Source organism: Asterias rubens, chromosome 2 (assembly GCF_902459465.1).
Source record: "Asterias rubens chromosome 2, eAstRub1.3, whole genome shotgun sequence".
Taxonomy (NCBI): domain Eukaryota; kingdom Metazoa; phylum Echinodermata; class Asteroidea; order Forcipulatida; family Asteriidae; genus Asterias; species Asterias rubens.
This window is the reverse complement of record NC_047063.1, coordinates 13530804-13551665: the sequence shown is the minus strand read 5'-3', so window position 1 is coordinate 13551665 and position 20862 is coordinate 13530804. Positions and strand designations below refer to the sequence as shown.

At 39.7% G+C, this 20862-nt stretch overlaps 1 protein-coding gene across 2 annotated transcripts in view; it reads right to left on the bottom strand.

The window, feature by feature from the left end:
• The window catches only part of LOC117306753 (neurogenic locus notch homolog protein 1-like), a 58819-nt gene that overhangs the window by 29233 nt on the left and 8724 nt on the right, over positions 1–20862 (bottom strand). The window contains exons 2-6 of one of the 2 annotated variants that reach the window (XM_033791238.1): positions 19411–19467; positions 16011–16165; positions 7062–7154; positions 6215–6331; positions 4738–4854 (exon numbers count right to left, since the gene is read on the bottom strand). In XM_033791238.1, coding sequence (XP_033647129.1) covers positions 4738–4854; positions 6215–6331; positions 7062–7154; positions 16011–16165; positions 19411–19467 — 539 coding nt within the window. The remainder of the gene's footprint in view (positions 1–4737; positions 4855–6214; positions 6332–7061; positions 7155–16010; positions 16166–19410; positions 19468–20862) is intronic. The other variant, XM_033791237.1, reaches the window with a different exon arrangement.

Here is a 20862-nt window from a genome sequence, read left to right as displayed (position 1 = left end):
TCGAACCCACGACCCTTGCAATTCTAGAGCATTGTTTTTAATTCAAAACAAGCAATTAATATTACCACAACGTGACATGAAAGGGGTTGGCATTTGATTTCGATTATCGGAATGCATTGGTTACAGTGTGGATAGCCAATTGAATTTCATTGAGGTTTCAATTTTTTTTTTAATAATACAGGGTTGGCCCCTACTTTTAAATTTGGAGAACTTGTCTTTATTACAAACAAGAGCGAAAGTAATTTGGGATGAGCATTCTATATTTATTGTGAAATATCAGTGTAATTTTATGGCCATAAAAGTGGTATCCGAATGGTATCGGTCATGATGAAACAAATAGTGGAGCAAAATATTCGCAAACCCTTTTTAAACTAACCTAAATATAATTTAGTTTTGTTGCTGTGATGAGAAATTGTACCCATTCCAAATTTTACGATGCGGTAATTTCAGACCGGACAGATTCATTATTTACTGGCATATTTGCACACCGAAAGAAGACAGGAGGTTTGTAAATGTAGCGTCGAAGAAAAGTTGTCCAAATAAATCTCGAGGTTTTTCCTCAAACCAGACTTTGGTACAATTAAGAATCGTGGCTGTCAAAGAGAAATGAAGGAGCCTATTAGAGCATTCCAGTGATTTTATTGGCGCCATAAATCATGTTTTGTTATCGAACACGAAGAGTGGAACAATTTGAACCCCATCCTGGATACCACCCATTCCATATTGAGGAAAATGTTCTGGCAACATTATTGATTTCTAAGTAGGATGACATTTACGGGGAATGCTAAACATGTAATTGTTTTGTTGAGTGCGCTTACAGTTTAATGTTTCCTTGTGTGAGTCCATCAACTTGTTATTACATGTTCTACAAACCCGTTACCGTTATCAAAACCACCTCAAATATAGTTCTCTATAAACTGAGTTTTATACAGAACAAGACTGGAAGTTTAAAAACCCACTCAGCCTTAATTGTATTTGTGCTAAGACAATCTGCGCGCACAATAAACACATTCACGAATCCAGGCCTATATGCTTCGTTTGTGAAAGGGCAAGAGCACCAAGGCATTTTATCCTTGGTAAAAAGCACCATAACGAGGACATTGTAAATTTATACGGGAGCATTTCAAGGAAAGTATCACTCAGGTATGTGAATCCTTCCTGATTGGCTAACTTGAAGCTATCTCAAAACAGCATGACATTTGGTGGTACTCCTAAATACAAACTTTCACTTTTCATATTGAAACTTGCACCAGAAGTCAATGGACTAGACCCTTTTATTTAAAATGAAACAGGAATTTGATTGGCCAGGGACAATTCTCTTTTTTTTTTAATAAAGATCCTTGGTTAAGAAAGTAGACATCTTGGTTTAAAAAAATTAATAAAAAAAAATAAAAAAATGTAAACTTGCACCAGCAGTCAATGAACTAGACCTTTGAAACGGGAATTGGATTGGCCAGGGACAATTCTCTTTCTGTTAAAGCAGATCTTTGGTTTAGATAATAGACCGTCTTGGCTTCCCAAGAAACTTGGTGGGAGCCCTATCCTGTGCTAACTGATCACCGGGCCCCTCTATCAGGAACGCCGCCGCTCCAGTTTCCAAATTTATCTTCAGCAAATTAGATCATCATCTTAAAAATAGCATCACTAATTAGGTGGCAGGAAAAGCAGCGAGTTCTGGTGAACAATGAGGAAAAATGTGCACGAATTCGGTGTGCAACCAGATAAGATTTGAGGGGAGAAGTTATAGATCTCAGAAATGTGGAACAAAATAGCATTGGTGATGCATTGTTGATGATTCGAAGCATCCAAGCTTGTATACGCCCGCAACCGTGGACCCCCTATGTTCCTATTGTTATAGATACCCGGTTCGAACGAGGATACCTCCTCCATATAACATTATCAACCTAAGCCGATTTTTGGCCTTACATTATAACACCCGAGCTCATTAAATCAGCGTCAAAAACGTGTGGGTTTTTTCTTCTGTCACTTCCTTTGCTTCGAAAGTGAGAAAAATGGGGACAATGGAATTAGAGAGAGTGACATTCATCGATTATGTACTCTACATGCAATCAATTTCCGGTGATATTTGTTTTCTTTGCATGTATAGGAAGACGGAAGGCAAATAATGTGAGCAAGCATCCATTCAGATCATTGTCTGGTAGTCCCTGGGCACGCAATGTACTTGCTATTGTACAGACATAACTCTCATAAAAGTTCCCTTTGCATCTTCACGAAACCAGGATGAATTCCTTCACATCTGAGTCCTCCTAAGCATTTTTGTTTGTGCAACTTAGGTTTATTTGTATAGCTGGAGCTGGCCGTGCTTCTATTTTCGTTATGTCTGCGAAGAGATGACCAAACTGGTGAATTGATGAGGTGGTGCTATACGCACACTTTATTTGGGTTTAAAAGTGCCAAATGAGGAGAATTGATATATCACCCTAGCACTGTACACAATACATGGCAACACAACGTGTAAGCATCAAACATATGCCGATTTCGGAATGGAAGATGCGGCTACGCCTGTTTCCAAGGGTGTTGTCAAGGGCAGTCTATGCTTCAACGCACAGTGACGCAGTGCCTATAAACCGCAGCCACAGCCAATGAATCGGTTTTCAACATTTTCTTCAGACTCACACAATAAATTATCGATTAAGCCCGAACTTCAGTGTTTGTGATTTCATGTAAATGTTTCTTGAAAGTTCGTTTCTCTCCAAAATACTACGTGGAAGAGTTTTGACTGGAGGTGACGACATGAGTTGATCACACAAGACGTGAACAATGTCTTTGACTATTTCGTAAGCTCTACCCGCAAGACTTTTTAATATCTGGAACCATGTCAAACCACAACATCCACATTTTGCCAGAACTAAGAAAAAAAGTGTCTTCGTCAGCGAAAGATAGGACAAGTAGAGGAGTGAACCGGCTCCGCTTACCTCACTGAACCACAACACGGAGACACTCTGTCAGCATGGCATACATCACAACCCTAATGCCAATAATAGATTAATGCAAACGACGGACGCAATTTACTACTTCATTTCCACTTACTTAAAAAAGTACCTCCTGTGTTGGCTAAGAGTTCACGTAACCTGTTTCCCCCTGAAATAATTCCTTTATAAAGGTCATGGGCGAAGCACCTTTTGGTTGTTGTGGTCTGTTAGTCTACTTCGTGTTGTGAACATAACAAAAATAACAGCTGATACACTTGACTAAGATGCAAGCAACTTTTTAAGGAGGGCATGTAGGCGTACATGAATCCAAATTACTTTATTTCTAATCAGGTTCATGTATCGTTAACTTGTTTGTAGTTCAGTGTATATGATTTATACTTAAAGGCACTGGACTCTCTTGATAATATTGTCAAGAAGCAGTATTCACTGTTTATGTATAACACAACAGGTGCATAAATAACCAGTCTGTGGCAATCAATTTGTTATTGAAGTTGCAATAGAATGTCGAAAGAAAACACCCTTGTGGCCGATTAATGTGTGTGCTTTCAGATTCCCTTATAAAAGGATTTGGCCTGAAGACTTTTGTTGTTTGATTGAGTGAGAAATTACCTCTTTCTCAACACCCACGTTACTTCAGAGGTAGCCGTTTCTTACAATGTGTTATATACTACCAACAGCTCTCCATGGCTCGTTACCAAGTAAGTTCTTGTGAAAACAATTATTTTGAGTAAATACCAATAGTGTTCAGTTCAGTAATTTCTCACTTAAATGATTGAGGTCTCGAATTCAAGCATCTGAAGGCGCACAACTTCTGCGTCAAGGGTGTTTTTTCTTTCATTGTTCTCTCGCAACTTCTTCGATCAATTGAGGTCAAATTTTCACAGTTTATTTATTTTATGTATATGTTGTGATACACAAAGTGAGAAGACTGGTCTATGACAATTACTAAAGGTGTCCAGTGCCTTTAAGGAGTGAATCCACGCGAATCCACATGACCCTCTATTTCTAATCTGGTTTAGATACTGTGTTTGTAGATTTGTACTAAAAGTGAAAGTTCAATATAATCATTAACAGTAACTATTTCCTCTATACGACACTTGTTCGTCATAATCAGACCCAATATGACTTCCTCTTTTTATGTTTTTCACATTGCTTGTGATGAAAGAGTAGCGGACGTAATCGGTTATTTAAAATATATTATTGTTTTGCAAGGCCTATAACCAGGCAGTGTCTTTATTTATGTTGGAACATTAATCATGACATGGTCGAATGATCTGCTTTAGATCGGCTTTAGCAGGTAGAATGTCCTAGGTTCGAATCACCTCGAACTAAACAATGCATTAGGGCCTCGCCATTACGAGCCAATTTGTACAGGCAACTTGGAGGCAACCAGCTTCAGCGCAGGCTAAACAGACCCACTTGTGGTAGCATCTGAAGAATATTTCTAACAATGCCTTACAGTCCCCTGAAAGTCCAAAATGTGAATGGATTCGCTTACTCGCGTGTGACATGTCCCTTAAGGCCATTCAGACAGTGCAAATTAGAAGCAACCAGTTCCCGGCAATCTTTTACAAGAACATTTATTCATATTTCAGTGTTCTCATTATTTCCGGGTGATAGTGATCTGCATTATGTATATTGTGCTTGCAAAGTGATCATTGGCATACAGTGCAGTTGGTTGCCGACAGGTTGCCTGCTTAAATCGCACTTAGTGGCATTGTCTTTTAAGTGCCCTCAGACAACCATTGGCAGAGAAGAAATCTGTTTTCCATTTAATATTTACCTTCACAATGGAATCCATTTTTCGATACTTTTAATCCGTCAGGGCAGAGACATCTGAACTGGTAACCGACTTGTTCACAGCCGTAGGCGCATCTGTCCGGGTGACACCTGTAATCCCCTGGTTGAAAAGAAGAGAAAGACAAAAAATACGATCAAAATGTTGCTTTCTGGCAAAACAAATATTAAAGGGGTGTCGTGATGATCAGAGCAGGGCCCAATATCGTAGGACTGTTTAAAAGCAGTGGACACTATTGGTAATTACTCAAAATAATTATTAGCATAAAACCTTTTCTTGGTGACGAGTAATGGGGAGCACCCTTGTCTCACGAAGTTGTGTGCTTTCAGATGCTTGATTTCGAGACCTCAAATTCCAAATTTGAGGTCTCGAAATCAAATTCGTGGAAAATTACTTCTTTCTCAAAAACTACATTACTTCAGAAGGAGCCGTTTCTCACAATGTTTTATACTATCAACCTCTCCCCATTACTCGTTACCAAGTAAGGTTTTCTGCTAATAATTATTTTGAGTAATTACCAATAGTGTCCACAGCCTTTAATATTGTTCTTCAACCAGGGTTTTCCCTGCACAGTTCTGAGTCACACATTTCTACCTTACCCTGTCATCCAGGTACAATGATCCTGTGACTAAGGGATAATAAGGACCGTGTGTGAAACATTTTACGCCTTGTAATTATTACAACTTTCAGGTTTTGTGTTGTCACGATTGTGATCGTGACTCAGTTAAACCCCGGGGCTAAAAACAAAACAATAATGTATTCAGGCTCCAACTGTGAATGCATTTTCATACCAGAGCACCATTTTAAACCAGGGTTCAACTTCGAAAGCAAAATTGTAAGTATGTATCCGTGTTAATTATATTTAAATATACATGCAAACCAACACAAACTATACACCAATCAGTAGATCGTTAACTGAAGCAAAACGAAAGAGGAAAAAAGCACAGAGAGGGGAAAACGACCAACACCATTATGAATTAATTATATCAATTAATGACACTCAGTCAATCAGCATTTTGTTTTAATGTGTACAATTTGTTTGTAAATTTACAAGCCGTTGTTAGCATTTCCCTTTTATAACAAGGAACTCAACTACATTTTGTTGATGTCGGGGCCCGATTGTAGATTTCGATAACAGTTTGTACACCTTGGTGGCTCGGTAACACTTCTTTTCATTGTATGAATTAATTTGTAAAGAATAAAAAAGAAAATAAACACAAAAATATCACATTTCCCCAGGAGTTTTTAACAGGGAAGCTTCACAGAAAACGCTGGCTGTAAATATTATTTTCACACCTTCAAAGGATACTCCGGTGTCAAACCAATGTAGGTTATAAAACAAGGGATTTCGTGATTTTGGGGGGGGGGGGGTAGCTCATAGCTTTGACGTCACGTGCAGAACCAATTGAAAACAGGCTGGCTCCCAGGCGCGCATGCAGCTGTCAAAATCAAAGTTACTTACAAACACACGTGACCTTGTCTTCTTGGAGAAGATGACCAGTTGGGCAGAAACAGCGGAAGCTGCCGACATTGTTCACACACCTATGAGAGCATGGCTTTGTGCTACACTCGTTGTAATCTGACAAGAAGACACACAGAAATGAAACAGGTTGATTTGTCACTCACTTACAGTCCATCAGCAGAAGGTGGTTTTTAATTTGAGACACAATGTCAATATTGAGTCCACATGTTTCACAAGGATAACGGAAATCTAGCCAGTGGAGTTATTATTAGGAGAGGGTTGTGAATTAGGTCTGAATACTGGCAGACTTTTTTGTTGGTTAAGTACAAGCATACCAGTTCGTTGTCTAGTCAGAAATCCACTGGAATCTAAATGCCAATTGGGGGTCAGGTTTGGTACAATGTTATTGATAGATTTGTATTTTCAAAAAGTACTTTTACATCATTTCAAACAAGCAGAACGGCAAGTTCCTTTTCGATGGAATTCGCGGTTTGGACAACCCAAATCTTGTAACTTCATTCCAATCATGTTAAACAAGAACTTCAAACAATCCCTTGCCAACGGCTGGGCGTATACAATAGCTTCACAGACCTGTATGCTTCGTTTTTGAAAGGGCAAGGGCACCAAGTTGGTAAGGGGCACCCATGCGGAAATTGTAGATTTTTACTGGAGCATTTTAAGGGCACCAAGGCAAGGACCAGGGGGCTTGAAGGCACTGATATACACTCATATGTAAATAATTCAGTTGAAAGGGAAAACAAAACAAAAAAGAAAGACAATGCCACTACACTTCATTTCTTGGCAATTTTTCCTTTTTTCTTTATTTTGTTTAAAGATCTAGACTTACCACGATCACAAGTTGCTCCCGTCCAGCCCTTGTCGCATTCACATCGATTGGGTCCAACGCATTTCCCGTGAATACATCCATCTTCGCAAATTGCTGTATGGCAGAAATAATAATTAAAACTTAAATTCATAAAAATAAAATATAAATAATATCATTATTAAAAATCATTGATACAGACTTGATCTCGTCAAGTTAATTGTCCATCATTTAAGTTTAACATTATTACGAATATTGCTTTTGTTTTAAAAGCCAACGGGAAATCCTTTTAAAGAGTTTTAGTTCAAAAGAAAATAAATATAAGCAAAAATAAACAAATACATACAAATATCACCTGACACTACAAAATGTAAACAGAGCCACTTACAATTTTTGTAAATAAATGAATTCAACATAAATAAAGCCATTTGGTTTTGATATTCTACAGGAAACGAATGCTATAGTGTCCTTCCAGAAGTTGCCCTTATACCCAAAATACATTGGGAAAGCCTACATATTTCAACAACTGTTCACAACATACATAAACCTAGTTGATGTCTGGATATTCAAGAGCAAAACAAGAAACGGCCGAGGTGTCCTTGTACTATGTTGTAGAAATGAATCCGCCGAGTCAGCTATTATTGAGTTTTCTATTGGCGTTACCAATTACACGATTTCCAATCAAATTGACACATTTGACCCATGGAAACATTGATGGATATTCAGGATTCTGTTCCGGGTTGCTAACCAAATAGCAATTTATGGTTGTTGTACATGTACAGTGTACACCGGTGTCGCATGCAATTATGTCATCTATGTAATACTATCCGGAGGACGGTTTTGCATATGCAATCGTGTCCCGCCCGGATGCTGCTGCATAATGCAATTGTGTCCGCCCGGACACATTTGCATATGCAGTTGTGTCCGCCCCCGTGCAAAACCGTCCTTGTAGTAAATTAAACGCTCTTGGTCGACGGAACACGTTCGCCATTTTTTTGTACAAGCTAAGTAAGTGCATGTCATGAATGACATGGGAAATGTTCGGCCGTTGGGTATTCGCTGCAATCATAAAATACGTAAATATTCATGCTGCATATACGTAGGTTCACTTAAGCACGCACAAACATGTACACTCATATGTACATGTCCACCGCCGGACGGTTTCTGCATAGCCCCGGACACGATTGCATTATGCAAAAGTGTCCGGAGCGGACAGTATTGCATGGCGGACACAATTGCATCTGACACCGGATCATTGAATGAATGGGAAGTAATATTTACAATCCGTATGTGCACATTGCCATGCTGGTCCATCCTGTGTGAATTTTACAGTCGCATGTCTGACACTTTACGGAGGTAACGAAGGCAATTGTCTTCCATGCCCCCTGGACGTTGCCTTAGTGCCCTTGAAATAATCAAGTAGAAATTGATATTTTCCTCATAGGGTGCCCTTTACCAAGGAGAAATGTCTTGGTGCAATTGCCCTCTCAAAAACGAGGCATAACACGCCTGCAGTCTGATGCACAACATCATGTACATTTCATGAGTCCAATTATTTATTGAATTTCTGTTCATTTTACACAATTATCTTTTGTATTAATGTTCCAGCAGTATGGACCAACAAACAAGTTGCATGTATGAAACCCAACACACCACCAGAGGGCACACCCGGACAATGCTCCATTTGCAAGTCAGGCTAGATGTGCCACCTTTTCAATGTCACCTGCACAAGTCACTAGTTTTAGGTTAAAGTTTTGTTGCGTTTTGTTCTATATTCTTCAGGTTCTACAAAATGAATGTTCGTGGGATTGGTGCTTTTAAACCAAACCCATGCCCCACGGAGCAACTGGTACCCGATCAACCGAAGTACATACACTTAGATATTCACATTTCAAATGTTCTTTTTGGGTGTTTGACGCTAAAGGTTGCAACAAAAGCGTACTCAATCATCGTAACCCACTTGGAACTGGGAGCATCAGGAAAACCTATCTACAAGAGTTGGTTTCTATTATGCTATGAATTACCATAGAGAAAGGACCACCTCTATGGAATTACAGAAAAACCAGAGACAACCCCCTTCCCATACATGTTCCGGATTCGTGCGCGTGCGGAGGCGACGAAAGGCAACAAAAGCAATTGCCTACATGCTCCCTGGTCATTGCACTGGTGCCCTTGAAATGATCCAGTAACAAGTTACAATTTCCACAAAGGGTGTCCTTTACTAAGGAGAAACAGCCCAAAGCAAAAGTGTCTTGCTCGGGAAAACAAGTTTCGTGGAGGACACGCCGGGATTGGAAACCACTCCTATAAAATTACTGACTACTCTGCATGTGCGCAAACTAGTTACTCTCTTGAAAACTCTCGCGTCAGACTTGACTCTGATCCGGGTCACGACGGTGGGGGTCTGACAACTGAAAGCCATAACCCATATCGCCCCCACACCTAAGAAACGTTTTATGCTTCAAGTACTCTAGCCTAAACGAAAATAATGTTACGCGAGAGGGGTTTATATGGCATGCAATCACAAACCATTCGGTAACATGATGGAGTACTATATAAACTATTTTTATTTACTGAATGAATTAGATGTAGACTTTCTCTGAAACTGTCAAGGATTTAGTGGAAGAACAAATCAAAAAGTTGATGCCGCGCAATGTGTCTCAGAACAATTTTTAACCAATAACTCGAAAGGAGTAGTTTATCATGATAAACGTGCATTAAGGACACCTGGTCACAAAGAATTAATTATTGTTGAAAATAGCGAGAGAAGAAAAAAATAACCCTCAATTAGAAACTACCGATTGAATTTCCTCGTACAAACCTCTGAACTCCCTTGCTGTAACTAGATGCGGAATAACCCTATGTTCGATCCGAATATAGATTCGATGGCGGTTCATTACAGAGACCTTGTTTTAAATTCTTCTTCACATCAGTTTATCTCCTTTGTTTCAAAATCAGTTTTCCAATTACAAACAGACATGTTGTAACATTAGAGCTGGGACAAGTTCTCACTTGGTGTATCTCAACATATGCATAAAATATAATGTATAAAAAACTGTAACAATTTGAGCTCATTTGGTCGTCGAAGTTTGGAATGAAAGAAAAAACTTGTCACACGAAGTTGTGTGCTTTGAGATGATTGATTTCGAGACCTAAAATCTAATTCTGAGGTCTCGAAATCATGTGGAAAATTACTTCTTTCTCGAAAACTACGTTACTTCAGAATAGGGAGCTGTTTCCCACATTGTTTTAAACTATCAACAGCTCGTCTAACAATTATTGTGTGTATTTACCAATATTGTCCACTGCCTTTAAAACTAGGAAGTTCGATCCGAATGAAGACTCGATTACGGTTCATTGCATAGGCCTTGTTTCAAGATTCTGCCTCACACCACGGTAGCTACTATCTCTTGGTGTCTTTGTATAATGAATCTGACATCATACGAAGCGTGAAGACCAGACAATTCCTCCTTCCGTCATCTAGTGACTTCCAGACGCAAAACATTTCCGTCGGATGTGAGAATGTTGTACCCCCATCCTTCCATGGTTTGTATGTATACCGAGGGGCAAGTTAGTACAAATATACTTGGCGCAAATGTTTATTTTGCTTTTGTGGAAGGGCGGAGAGTCTGAACAGTTCCCTCGTTTGCCTATGGGATACATTCCGATTCATTACTCTCCAAGGACTACTTATAGTCTCTTTTGCTTCTGACAGCTATACACATCTCGTGGGATTATTAATGGGACGATGGGGGATATTTTGTTTGTATGAGAGACAACAAATACATGTGCGAAATGGTTGAGAAGGGACCGCGATATCAGCGAAAAGTTAGAGATTTAACTCTGAATGTGGGGGCGGTTGCTGCCAACATTAATTTGCAGTTTGCAGTTACGCAGTGTCCGTGGTCCTACTGATATAAAGGGGAGGGGTGGCGGGGGGCCGCAGGTGTACCACTAAAGGACGTCCATGCCCCCCCCCCACCCCATTTGAAGTCGGGACTTCTGATTAAAACAAATTACCTGCGTACAATGGAACACTCGGGCTAGAGTTTCAGGTTGAATTCACAAAAGTTAATGCAATAGCCGAGAACGAAAGGGCTATACACACACATTAGCTGCCCACCTTTCTAAATTGGCTAGATATCTGACAAAGAACAAGCAACCTACACGATACTGATATAAGGGGGTGAGTGACCGCACGCTTACCCCTAAATAATGTCCTTGCCCCTCCCCGCCCACCCCATTTGAATTCTGGACTTCTGAGTAAAACAAATTACCTGCGTACAATGAAACACTCAGGCTAGAGTTTCAGGTTTAATTCACAAAAGTTAATGCGAGTTTCAGGTTTAATTCACAAAAGTTAATGCAATGGCCGATAACCAAAGATCTACACACAAATAGCCGCTCATCTGCTAAATTGGCTAGATATCTGACAAAGAACAAGCAACCCCCACCCCCCCCCCCCCCCCCCCACACACACACACCATTTGGATTCTGGACTTTTGAGAAAAAAACAAATTACCTGCGTAAAATGGAACACTCATGCTTGAGTTTCAGGTTGTATACACAAAAGCTAATGCAATAGCCGAGAACCAGAAAGAGCTATACATGTACACACAAATAGCCGCCCCTTCTTCTAAATTGGGTAGAACTCTTACAAAGAACAGTCAAACTAAAAAAGAAACCTGAACGAATTGGGATTAAAGATGTAGGGTTTCCGTCTTCTATGTAGAAACTGATGGGAAACCGAATCGGTTCACATCAAGGAAAATGACAAACAACCCTGACATTTCTAAAGATTGCGATGTTACTGTACATGTCAACAAGCCTGATGATACTTCACGGGGCAATGAAGACCATTGCCTCCATGCCCCCCTGGTCATTGTCTTGGTGCCCTTGAAATGTTCCAGTAGAAATTTTACAAATCACAATTTACAAATCACGATCACAAAAATACGTCGAGAAGTTAATGTGTTGCGATTGCTTGGCGTTAACCTTTTTACGCCGTTCTTCGAGTATAATTTAGATGTAACTTTCCCGAAGTGATGAATCTATCCAGAATACTTAACAAAACAAATAATCTGCAGATCACCAACAAAACTTGCACAGTTCAACTGAACCAAGGTTCAACACCACCTGGGTTTACATTGGCTTGACCAGTTGGTGTATTTTGAGATAAAACACACAAATGTTTGCTTTTCTGATAAGGAGACCTCTCCAGCCAGAGGTCCTAGCCTCTAAGAACCACCTAAAGAAGGGTCCTTTCTCGATGCTAAGAAGACTGTGGAGGGCCTAGTATGAGTGGACCAACATTACTTTCACCTGTAATTGTGACACCTGCACGCGACGAGACAGCTAGCAATAACACACTTGCTTATCATTTTAACAAATCGGGTCCAGTCTCCACCATGTCCCATGCCGTTTGGTTTGTTTTTCTGCCTTATTTCCTGTATATAATGCACAGGTCGTATTTATATATAATAAGGCTCACTCTTTAAAAGCCGACACATTTGGTAATTGTCAAAGACCTGCATTCTCACTTGGTGTACCCTAACCTTAGCAGAGTTTCTTCAAACAGTAGAAACAGTAGGGGGTTTTGGTTTTCGACGACCGATGGTTCTGCGACGGTCGTGATGACATTTGGCGTCATCTGCGCTTGTGTCGGCTTTGAGGACGGTTGCGCACCAATTTATACGACAGTACTTGGGATGAATCTTCGTTGTGCTGAAAACGACAACGTTTGGCTGAAAAGCCGTCGAAGAACCATCCGTCGTCTAAAACGAAAACTCCCTATCACAGCCAGAACGCCAATTCAGTATATCATGAGAATATATAACCTCTATGGTATAACTTGCTGACCAGAAAAGGGTCTAATACTATGTTTCAGACATCCACACCAGACATTAAGGAAGCTATACTTGAACATTCCCCCCTCGGGATATCTCGTCACTCGGCATCGAGCCGACACAAAACATTCGGCTCAAATAAAAATTTCAAAAACCAGAAATTAAAATCAATGTGATAAGAGGCAAAGAGGAGATCGTCAGATAGTCAGGTTCACATGACCTCTTTAAAGACACCTGCTATAAATACACAAGAAGTCTAAGAGGGTAGTCTAGACAGGTCAAAGTCTGAGGACATCCCGAAATATTTGGCCTGCCCTCCCCCTAAAACCGGCAATGCCGGTACCTGGATACGGTATAGCGTACCTTGAAGGCATGTGTTAGCAATACTTATAATTAGGAAGTACACTAGGCGGTCATGGGCATTCTTATGGCAGGGTGTGCTTGACTAATTCACTCATAGCAAAAGATCACCAGAAACGACAAAAAATAATTTCTCTCGAAGATGAACAGAGCATATACTTCTCCAGGGGAGTTCAATTGCATGTTTGTCACCCTTAACCCACTTGGTCCTTACCCCCAAACCATCTTTCGATTCAAATATTGTTTGAAAATTCAGCTTATAAAGGCACAGGACACGTTTGGTATTGTCGAAGACCAGTATTCTCTCATTTTGGTCATTGAAGTTGCAAGCAAATAATGGAAGTATACACCCTTGGTGCATTAACAACAGACCCGGGCCTGGCCTTTTTCAAATTCAAATATTTTGTTTCCAATCGTTACCACGAGTACCCAGTGCCTTTAAATGGAAGTTTTAAAAACGTTTGGTTATCACTCTTACAACAAATAACTAGTTTTGGTTAGAAGCCTACATCTCAGCTTTCGAGAACGCAGCATTTTGAGAAAACTTGTAAAAGGATGCCCCTTATTTGAATCTGTGTGAAGCGTTATACTGTCAGTTACACTTCTCGGATTTCGTGTGCCTATTACTTTAGGGATTGATTCTGGATCCGATTTCGCCACCAACAACACCGGAAAAGAAAACACCAGAACTTCTCTTTGCTGCTTGGCAATCAGGGTCAAACTGTTAATAAACACCGACTTTATATCGACAAGTACTCAACATCAATGATCATCATTGAGGGTCGAGGAAGGAACTGGGTAAAACGAAATCTGTGAAATACATTTTGTGGTTCCAAAACCATGTGCAGTTTGGTCGTGTTTCACACGCACGGAACCCCACATTGATGGTTAAGTGCGCTTTTCTAAGAAGAATTGACGCTAATGAGGAAATAGAATGTCACTGATGGGAGCATTGTCTGTAATGAAAGTGCGTGGTTAATCAAGCAAAAACCCAGTCGCGTGACAGAGTGCAAACCCACCACTAAACAGCACGCAATGATAATTGTTGTTGGAATAGACAAGATAGAAAGGCTGCAAACAAACAAACAACAGGCCATTGACCCTGTGGTCAGCTAACTGTGCGTGGCAAGATGGCTCGGTTTGGTTATAAAGATCCCCTCACTAATCCACCTACCAGGGCCATACCCCCTGCTTGCTCCTCCTACCGCTAATCCGCAAAACTGGTGTGTTGTGAATGCACGCTGCCTAGTTGTAAAAATGCATCATCTTTGAAATGACCAAATTTATTCGTACTTCTTATCTTCTATTATCCAAGACACTGACCGGTACGACACCATCATCCAGTGAAGATACCAACCATAGACCATGGAGCTTCGTGACGAATAAGGCGTTTATCATGTGCCAAAATGATCTCGTGCGTATTCATGTTCTCATTATTATGACCATGTCATCATCACACATTAAATAAGTAGGATTTGAAACTCTGCATGGTGAAAATAAGATATAGAAGAGTTTGCGGTAACACCATGTAATGACTATCTCTAAATGGATTGGGGTGGTTCTGAAAAGAACCGTTGGTTAATTATAAAATACACAGCGATTATTGGGGAACATGATGTCTCAGAGTACATGTATAAGGATACACTGATCGAAACGTCGAGACCGCAACAACGGCCCTTGGGCTAGCCACAGGTTTGCTGGAAGTATAACTCAATGGTATTTCATAATCCACAGCATGGAAGGCATCACTTAATTTTCTCGCCATGACCTTTTATTATATCCAGCAAATGTTCTTACAAAACGGTACCAAGCTTCTCAAAGGCCAGATTTCAATGTTAAATCTTTCATGATTGTGTCGTGTCCCCCCACACCCCTACCCCTCACCCAAGATCATTGACAATCATACGGGTATCTAAATTGGCAATCGACGAATAAGCGCTAGACCCATTACTATAAGGCAAAACCATCCCTAACGGCCCACTCCAACCATGCTCCAACCTAGTCATCGTCTATTTTTCTTTTCAACCAAAGGCGTTTCTTTACTTTATTCTGTTCGTGGATCAATTTAGAACTCTTTACCAGCAACTACTAATTTCTTGTGACAATCTGACGGCATTGGCGAGCTAGGCTAATCCGGTTTCCACCGTGACACTGATTGGAAGTGAGTCCTTGATAAGACCCTTCCCTGGTACACACCTGTCCGTAACAAAGCCCCCTTGGCACAAGTCCATGTCTTCAGCCATGATCGTTTAAAAATGACCACAGGGGTAAACCACCACTGGATACGTCTCTATTAACTTCAGACACACAACCCTTGGTCAAATTTAAACTCAATGAGAAAATAGCCGCTATGGGAATATAAACTTCAAATAACAGTGAACTTGAAATTATGATATATAATCTTTTACATAGCACCATGCAATAGTGTTTTATAAAGTGCTGTGGAGCAATATGCTGCCAATCAAACCAGCATTCTCTTTTTCGATAAGCGCACTGGTTTGTTACGGCTTTACGCGCCATCCGAAGGATGAAGCAATGGTAAGGAGTTGGTTGGCGTCTTGCTTTAGAACACATGTGTCATGACTGGGACTCGAACCCACACTCTGCTGGTAAAAAAAAACCGGAGTTTAATCAGGTGCTCTTATTTTAACCGCTAGATCATGACACTCACATGTTGTCTCTGGAAAAGAGCCGGTTGGTTTCGATTGACAATGTATTCTTTGCCGTCAGGCGAAAACACCAGAAAAGAAAAAGGGGTATAACTCACGTGCGCATTGACTGGTGGACTGGTATCTCCAACCATAACAACATTCTCGACGACGATACTGTCCATATCGGCAGAAAGCTACCCGGCTGGTGGACGGGTAGTTGTGTCTCCACTTCTGTGCGTTGTAACGAGCCCTCAAGGCACCGATGTCAGCTCTGTAACACATGAAGAAGAAAAAAACGTTTATTCACTCAAATATACTACAATCTTTATTGACTGTAGATTTGCATTCAGCCTTTCACGTGGATTTAAGACATCACAGTGGTAAAACAAAACCGTAGCATTTCTGTGTAATTCTTCGATTCCTTGTTGATCTGAATTAATTTAAAACTTACACAGTCTAATGATGATGATAGTAGAAAACATCCCTTGAAACATTTCTGTCCGAAATTTCATATGTGATTTCGCGTTTGGGGTTTATCGCTCAGTGAGCGTTTTATTCATTTTTGTTTTGGCATCGATGCAATGCAAAATTTGTAATCGGTTGTTCACAACTCTCTCGCTCGTGACCAAGATGGCTGATCGATCTCAAACTTCTACAGGTTTGTCAGTTTATTTATAATGGTGGATTACATTAGTGCTTACACTGCCAGCAACTTTTTTGCTGGCAAAACAAATTATGTATTGTTCATTTAAAACAATCAAAACTCCCTGAACAATCACAGGTGAACAAAGCTATTTTTTCTTCTTTTACGGGTATCTGTTTCAATCAAGGAACCACAACTCATTTCCCGGACAACCTTTATTAGTCAACGTCGAAAGAGTTCAACATCAATTACAATACTTCATTAGCCATTTTATACATTTATATTTCCACTTTGTCGTGAAAATCGTTGTTTTGCTTCCGAACTGAACATGTTTGCCCATTACATTATTAGTCAGTACACCGTTTAAACCGTGGAGCTATATTAAACATACAACTGGGTAAGACATGATAAAAACCCATAAATACAGTTCACAATCTTGAATGTTAATACCGGGTCATAAAAGCATTCTTGTAATCTTTGTATGTATTGGCTTGTCTCACATTGACGCGAACTGACGTAGCGTCAACAAGGCGGCATGTGATAAACGTGGGCCAATGAATTAAGTTATCCTTGTTTACAAACAGTGACCACCATATTTGTTATTGACAGCCGCGAGAATGTTAAAACTTTAATGTTGATAACTGTTGATAAAGCGCCTTCAAACTATTTAATCCAATATTCTGAAAAATACATATAGAAGGCAATGACCAATAAACCGTCCCCTTTACAAAGATATTCTCATTTTTACCCTGCCTCTTTCACTAATTCTTTCCTCCCCGTTCCCACCCTTGATATTGTCCTTTGAGTTTCCAACTGATTGTAATCAAACCAGCCATTTCCCTCCAGTTGTTGACTCCCATTTCATAATTTCCCCCTTTTGGTGTGTGTTTTCTGAATCTCCCTCTCTTTATTAATGTATTTCCACTTTACTGATTATGTTACCTGTTCATGTTTGTTGTGTTGTAATTTAGCCTTCGAGAAAGACTCAGCTTGTGTCGAAACTTCAGGAAATTAACTATTTGTGTGCACAATGCTATGCCCTTAACCAAATATCGAAATCATTGAAGACATTATAGTATACTGTATACAGTTTTGTTTTAGAGAGCAAAATAACTTTAGTTGCGTTCTGCTACTTTGTGGTTCAATGGCCGAACATCAGTTTGGCCACAGTTTACTAAGAGACAGGTTTGCAAATTAGAGTGTCCACTTGAAGAGTTCACTCATGCTTAACTTCAAACCCTTGTGTTAGACGGTTTCACAAACGTTGCCCAGAAGTGCAACTTTAGTCGTGTTAAGTGTAGCCTTTGCATCTAATTATTCTGAGTAGAAGATCAGCATTCCTAATTCTGACAGGTTTATATCCACTTTGTAGGAAATGAGTTTCCCTCTCACTAAGCAAAACTGTCACTTGAAGTTTAGGCTCAAGACGTGAAAGCCTATTTTGGAGATTGACAGTTTTGGTAAGGTGACAGTTTGGATTATGCTTGTTAGATTAATATGCCAAAAGTTCTTAAAAAAAAACCGTAGTTGGTGCCATCAGAGATACAAAATGTCAAATATACAAGCCTCTTTCACATGAAAGCAATTAAAAAATGGGGTCATCTCTTTCAGACGAGAGCATTTTAACAACTTCTGTCACATTAATTGTTGCTTTTTACACATACACCAATGTGTGTTAGCACTGTAAACTCAGTACTTTCCTGAGTAATGTGAAGAAAATATCACAGCTATATTACTAGGGTTGGATTGGAACCCATGACCCTTGCAATTCTAGAGCAGCGTCTTTTCAACTAGACTACCGGGATGCCCGGTAGCTAGAGGCAATTCGAATCCTATATTTTTGGCAGAGGGTACCGCAACGATAGCATAGATGTTAAATTTACATCGCGGTAAAGAAGTTCAATTTTTTACACCTCTTTCACACGAGAGCACTTTAGCAACTTTGGTCATCTCCGACGAATTTTTAAGGCAGTGGACACTATTGGTCATTACTCAATAATTATTAGCATACTACCTTACTTTGTGACGAGTAATGGGGAGATGCTGATAGTATAAAACATTATGGGAAACGGCTCCCTCTGAAGTAACGTAGTTTTCGAGAATTGAGTAATTTTCCACGAATTTGATTTCGAGACCTCAAAATTAGAGTTTGAGGTCTCGAAATCAAGTATCTGAAAGCACACAACTTCGTGTGACAAGGGTGTTTTTTTCTTTTATTAATATCTCGCAACTTCGACGACCAATTGAGCTCAATTTTTCACAGGTTTGTTATTTTATGCATTTGTTGAGACATATGTTGAGACACACAAATTGAAAAGACTGGTCTTTGACAATTACCAATAGTGTCCAGTGTCTTTAAGGTTCGTAGTATCAATAACCCACATAATATGAGGATTCCGGTGAGACATTTCTCTCGTTGTAATTCGGGTTAAAATTTGAAAATGAAATGAAAACCAGTGCTGTGGTTGGGTTTTTTAGTGTATACGACGATAACAATACAATTAATTAAAAGTTACCCAACACCGTTATGTGCATAATTATCTGGATTAATGAACAATTTTGTTTGGTTTTAAGACACCACGTACATTTGAAGATCGGTTTGCAATCAACAAAACCATTTAAAGTCACCAAACAAGTCACCATACTGTTATCAGTTAAATATATTAACACAAAGTGTCGTTTTCAAAGTGCCTTTAAAATAGTGTAACAAAAGTGATGTCAAAGTGTAAATAACAATATACATGTAAAATGTTGACGTACAACATTATGTAGTTTATGTTATTTGTTAGAGTTGTTGTTATTTGTTCTATTGCTGTTATCAATATCATTATTATGTTAGGTGAATGCTGTGCAAAATATTCTGGAGAGTTTACCCTTCTTCCTCGAGTAGTTGTACATGTACATGTTCGCCAATTTCATGGGAGTAGACTCTGTTTACACATGAATAATATATTTGTATAAGACATAATAATAAATCATTGATAATCAGGAGTTTTCAGCGGTCGCCAACCTGTAAATGAAAAATTTCAAATAATGCGATGACTGAGCAAGTTGAACTATACATGAACACAACGACTGGTTCCTCCATGGCTCATTTTAGCTGCTAACCTGTCTCTGCTTAGCAATACTTGTCTGTGCTTAGCAGTTTTGTGTGCCCAGCCTTCCTGAAATTGGGCCCAGTACCGGTACTCTTTGCACAAAAAAATACGATTCCTGGGAGACGTATAAATGTCGGCTTAAATACGTCATGGTGATTTTACCACAGTGACTCTTGGTATATTTTCCTTAGTAATACAAACACAATACGAAATTTAACACAATAATGTTGCATTAATAAGCGGTCATTTACAAAGAAAATTTAATTTGATGTTGTTCATAAAGATCCCAGCCGTCGATTTCACCCAACTCTTCCTAACTTATAAATTAATCTTAGGACTTAACACGAGTTAAGTTCTGTATCCAAGACGTTGGGACGCATTGAACTCATCCTAAGTTAGGACATGTTACTCGTCTTAACTCAAGATAGGATTGATCCTAGCGTTTCGTGAAATCGGCTGCTGGTATATAGCTGTAAACACTCGCATCTAACAACTCGAGCCGATTTGAACAACAATCAGAGAGATTAGAATTAAATTTAAAACAACAGGGAAACATTTTCGATAATCAGGGAGATTACCTATACGAAGGCCTGACGTGTTCTTGGTTTGTTGAAAAGGCAATGTCACCACGGCATCTTCATGCCTGATACTTCACGGTCTATCACGGAAACAGCAAAGGCGATTGCCTTCCTAGCCTTGGTGCCCTCGAAATGCTCCAGTTGAAACTTATATTATTTCCTCATAGGGTGCCCTTTACTGTGACGAAAATGCATTGGTGTCCCTCCCCTTTCAAAACACGAAGCATACAGACCTGTCCTTGGTAAAGGCATGGATGAAGGAATAGCCTCCTTCATGGTAAAGGGCACCCTACAAGGAAATTGTATAATGAATATTTCAAGGGCACCAAGGCAACATGAGCAGGGGGTATTGAGGCAATTATTCAGTGATGCTGTATAATAGCTGTATAAAACCATAGAGCTAGGACCCAACATTGCATTTGATCACAAGCTTTATATATAAACATTATTGCTGTGTGCCTAAAAAACTGTTACATGGAAGAACTGTTGACCCTCAACGATCAATCTGCCACTGGCAGGGGAAGGCACTGTTCAAACATCAAACCTTGGGGCTTGAGAAAATATTGTGTCGGTTAAAAGGCAGGAAATTGGTAATTCTTTCACCTGTCCACGTTATCTGTACGGCGATTAATGGGTGTATTTGTTACAA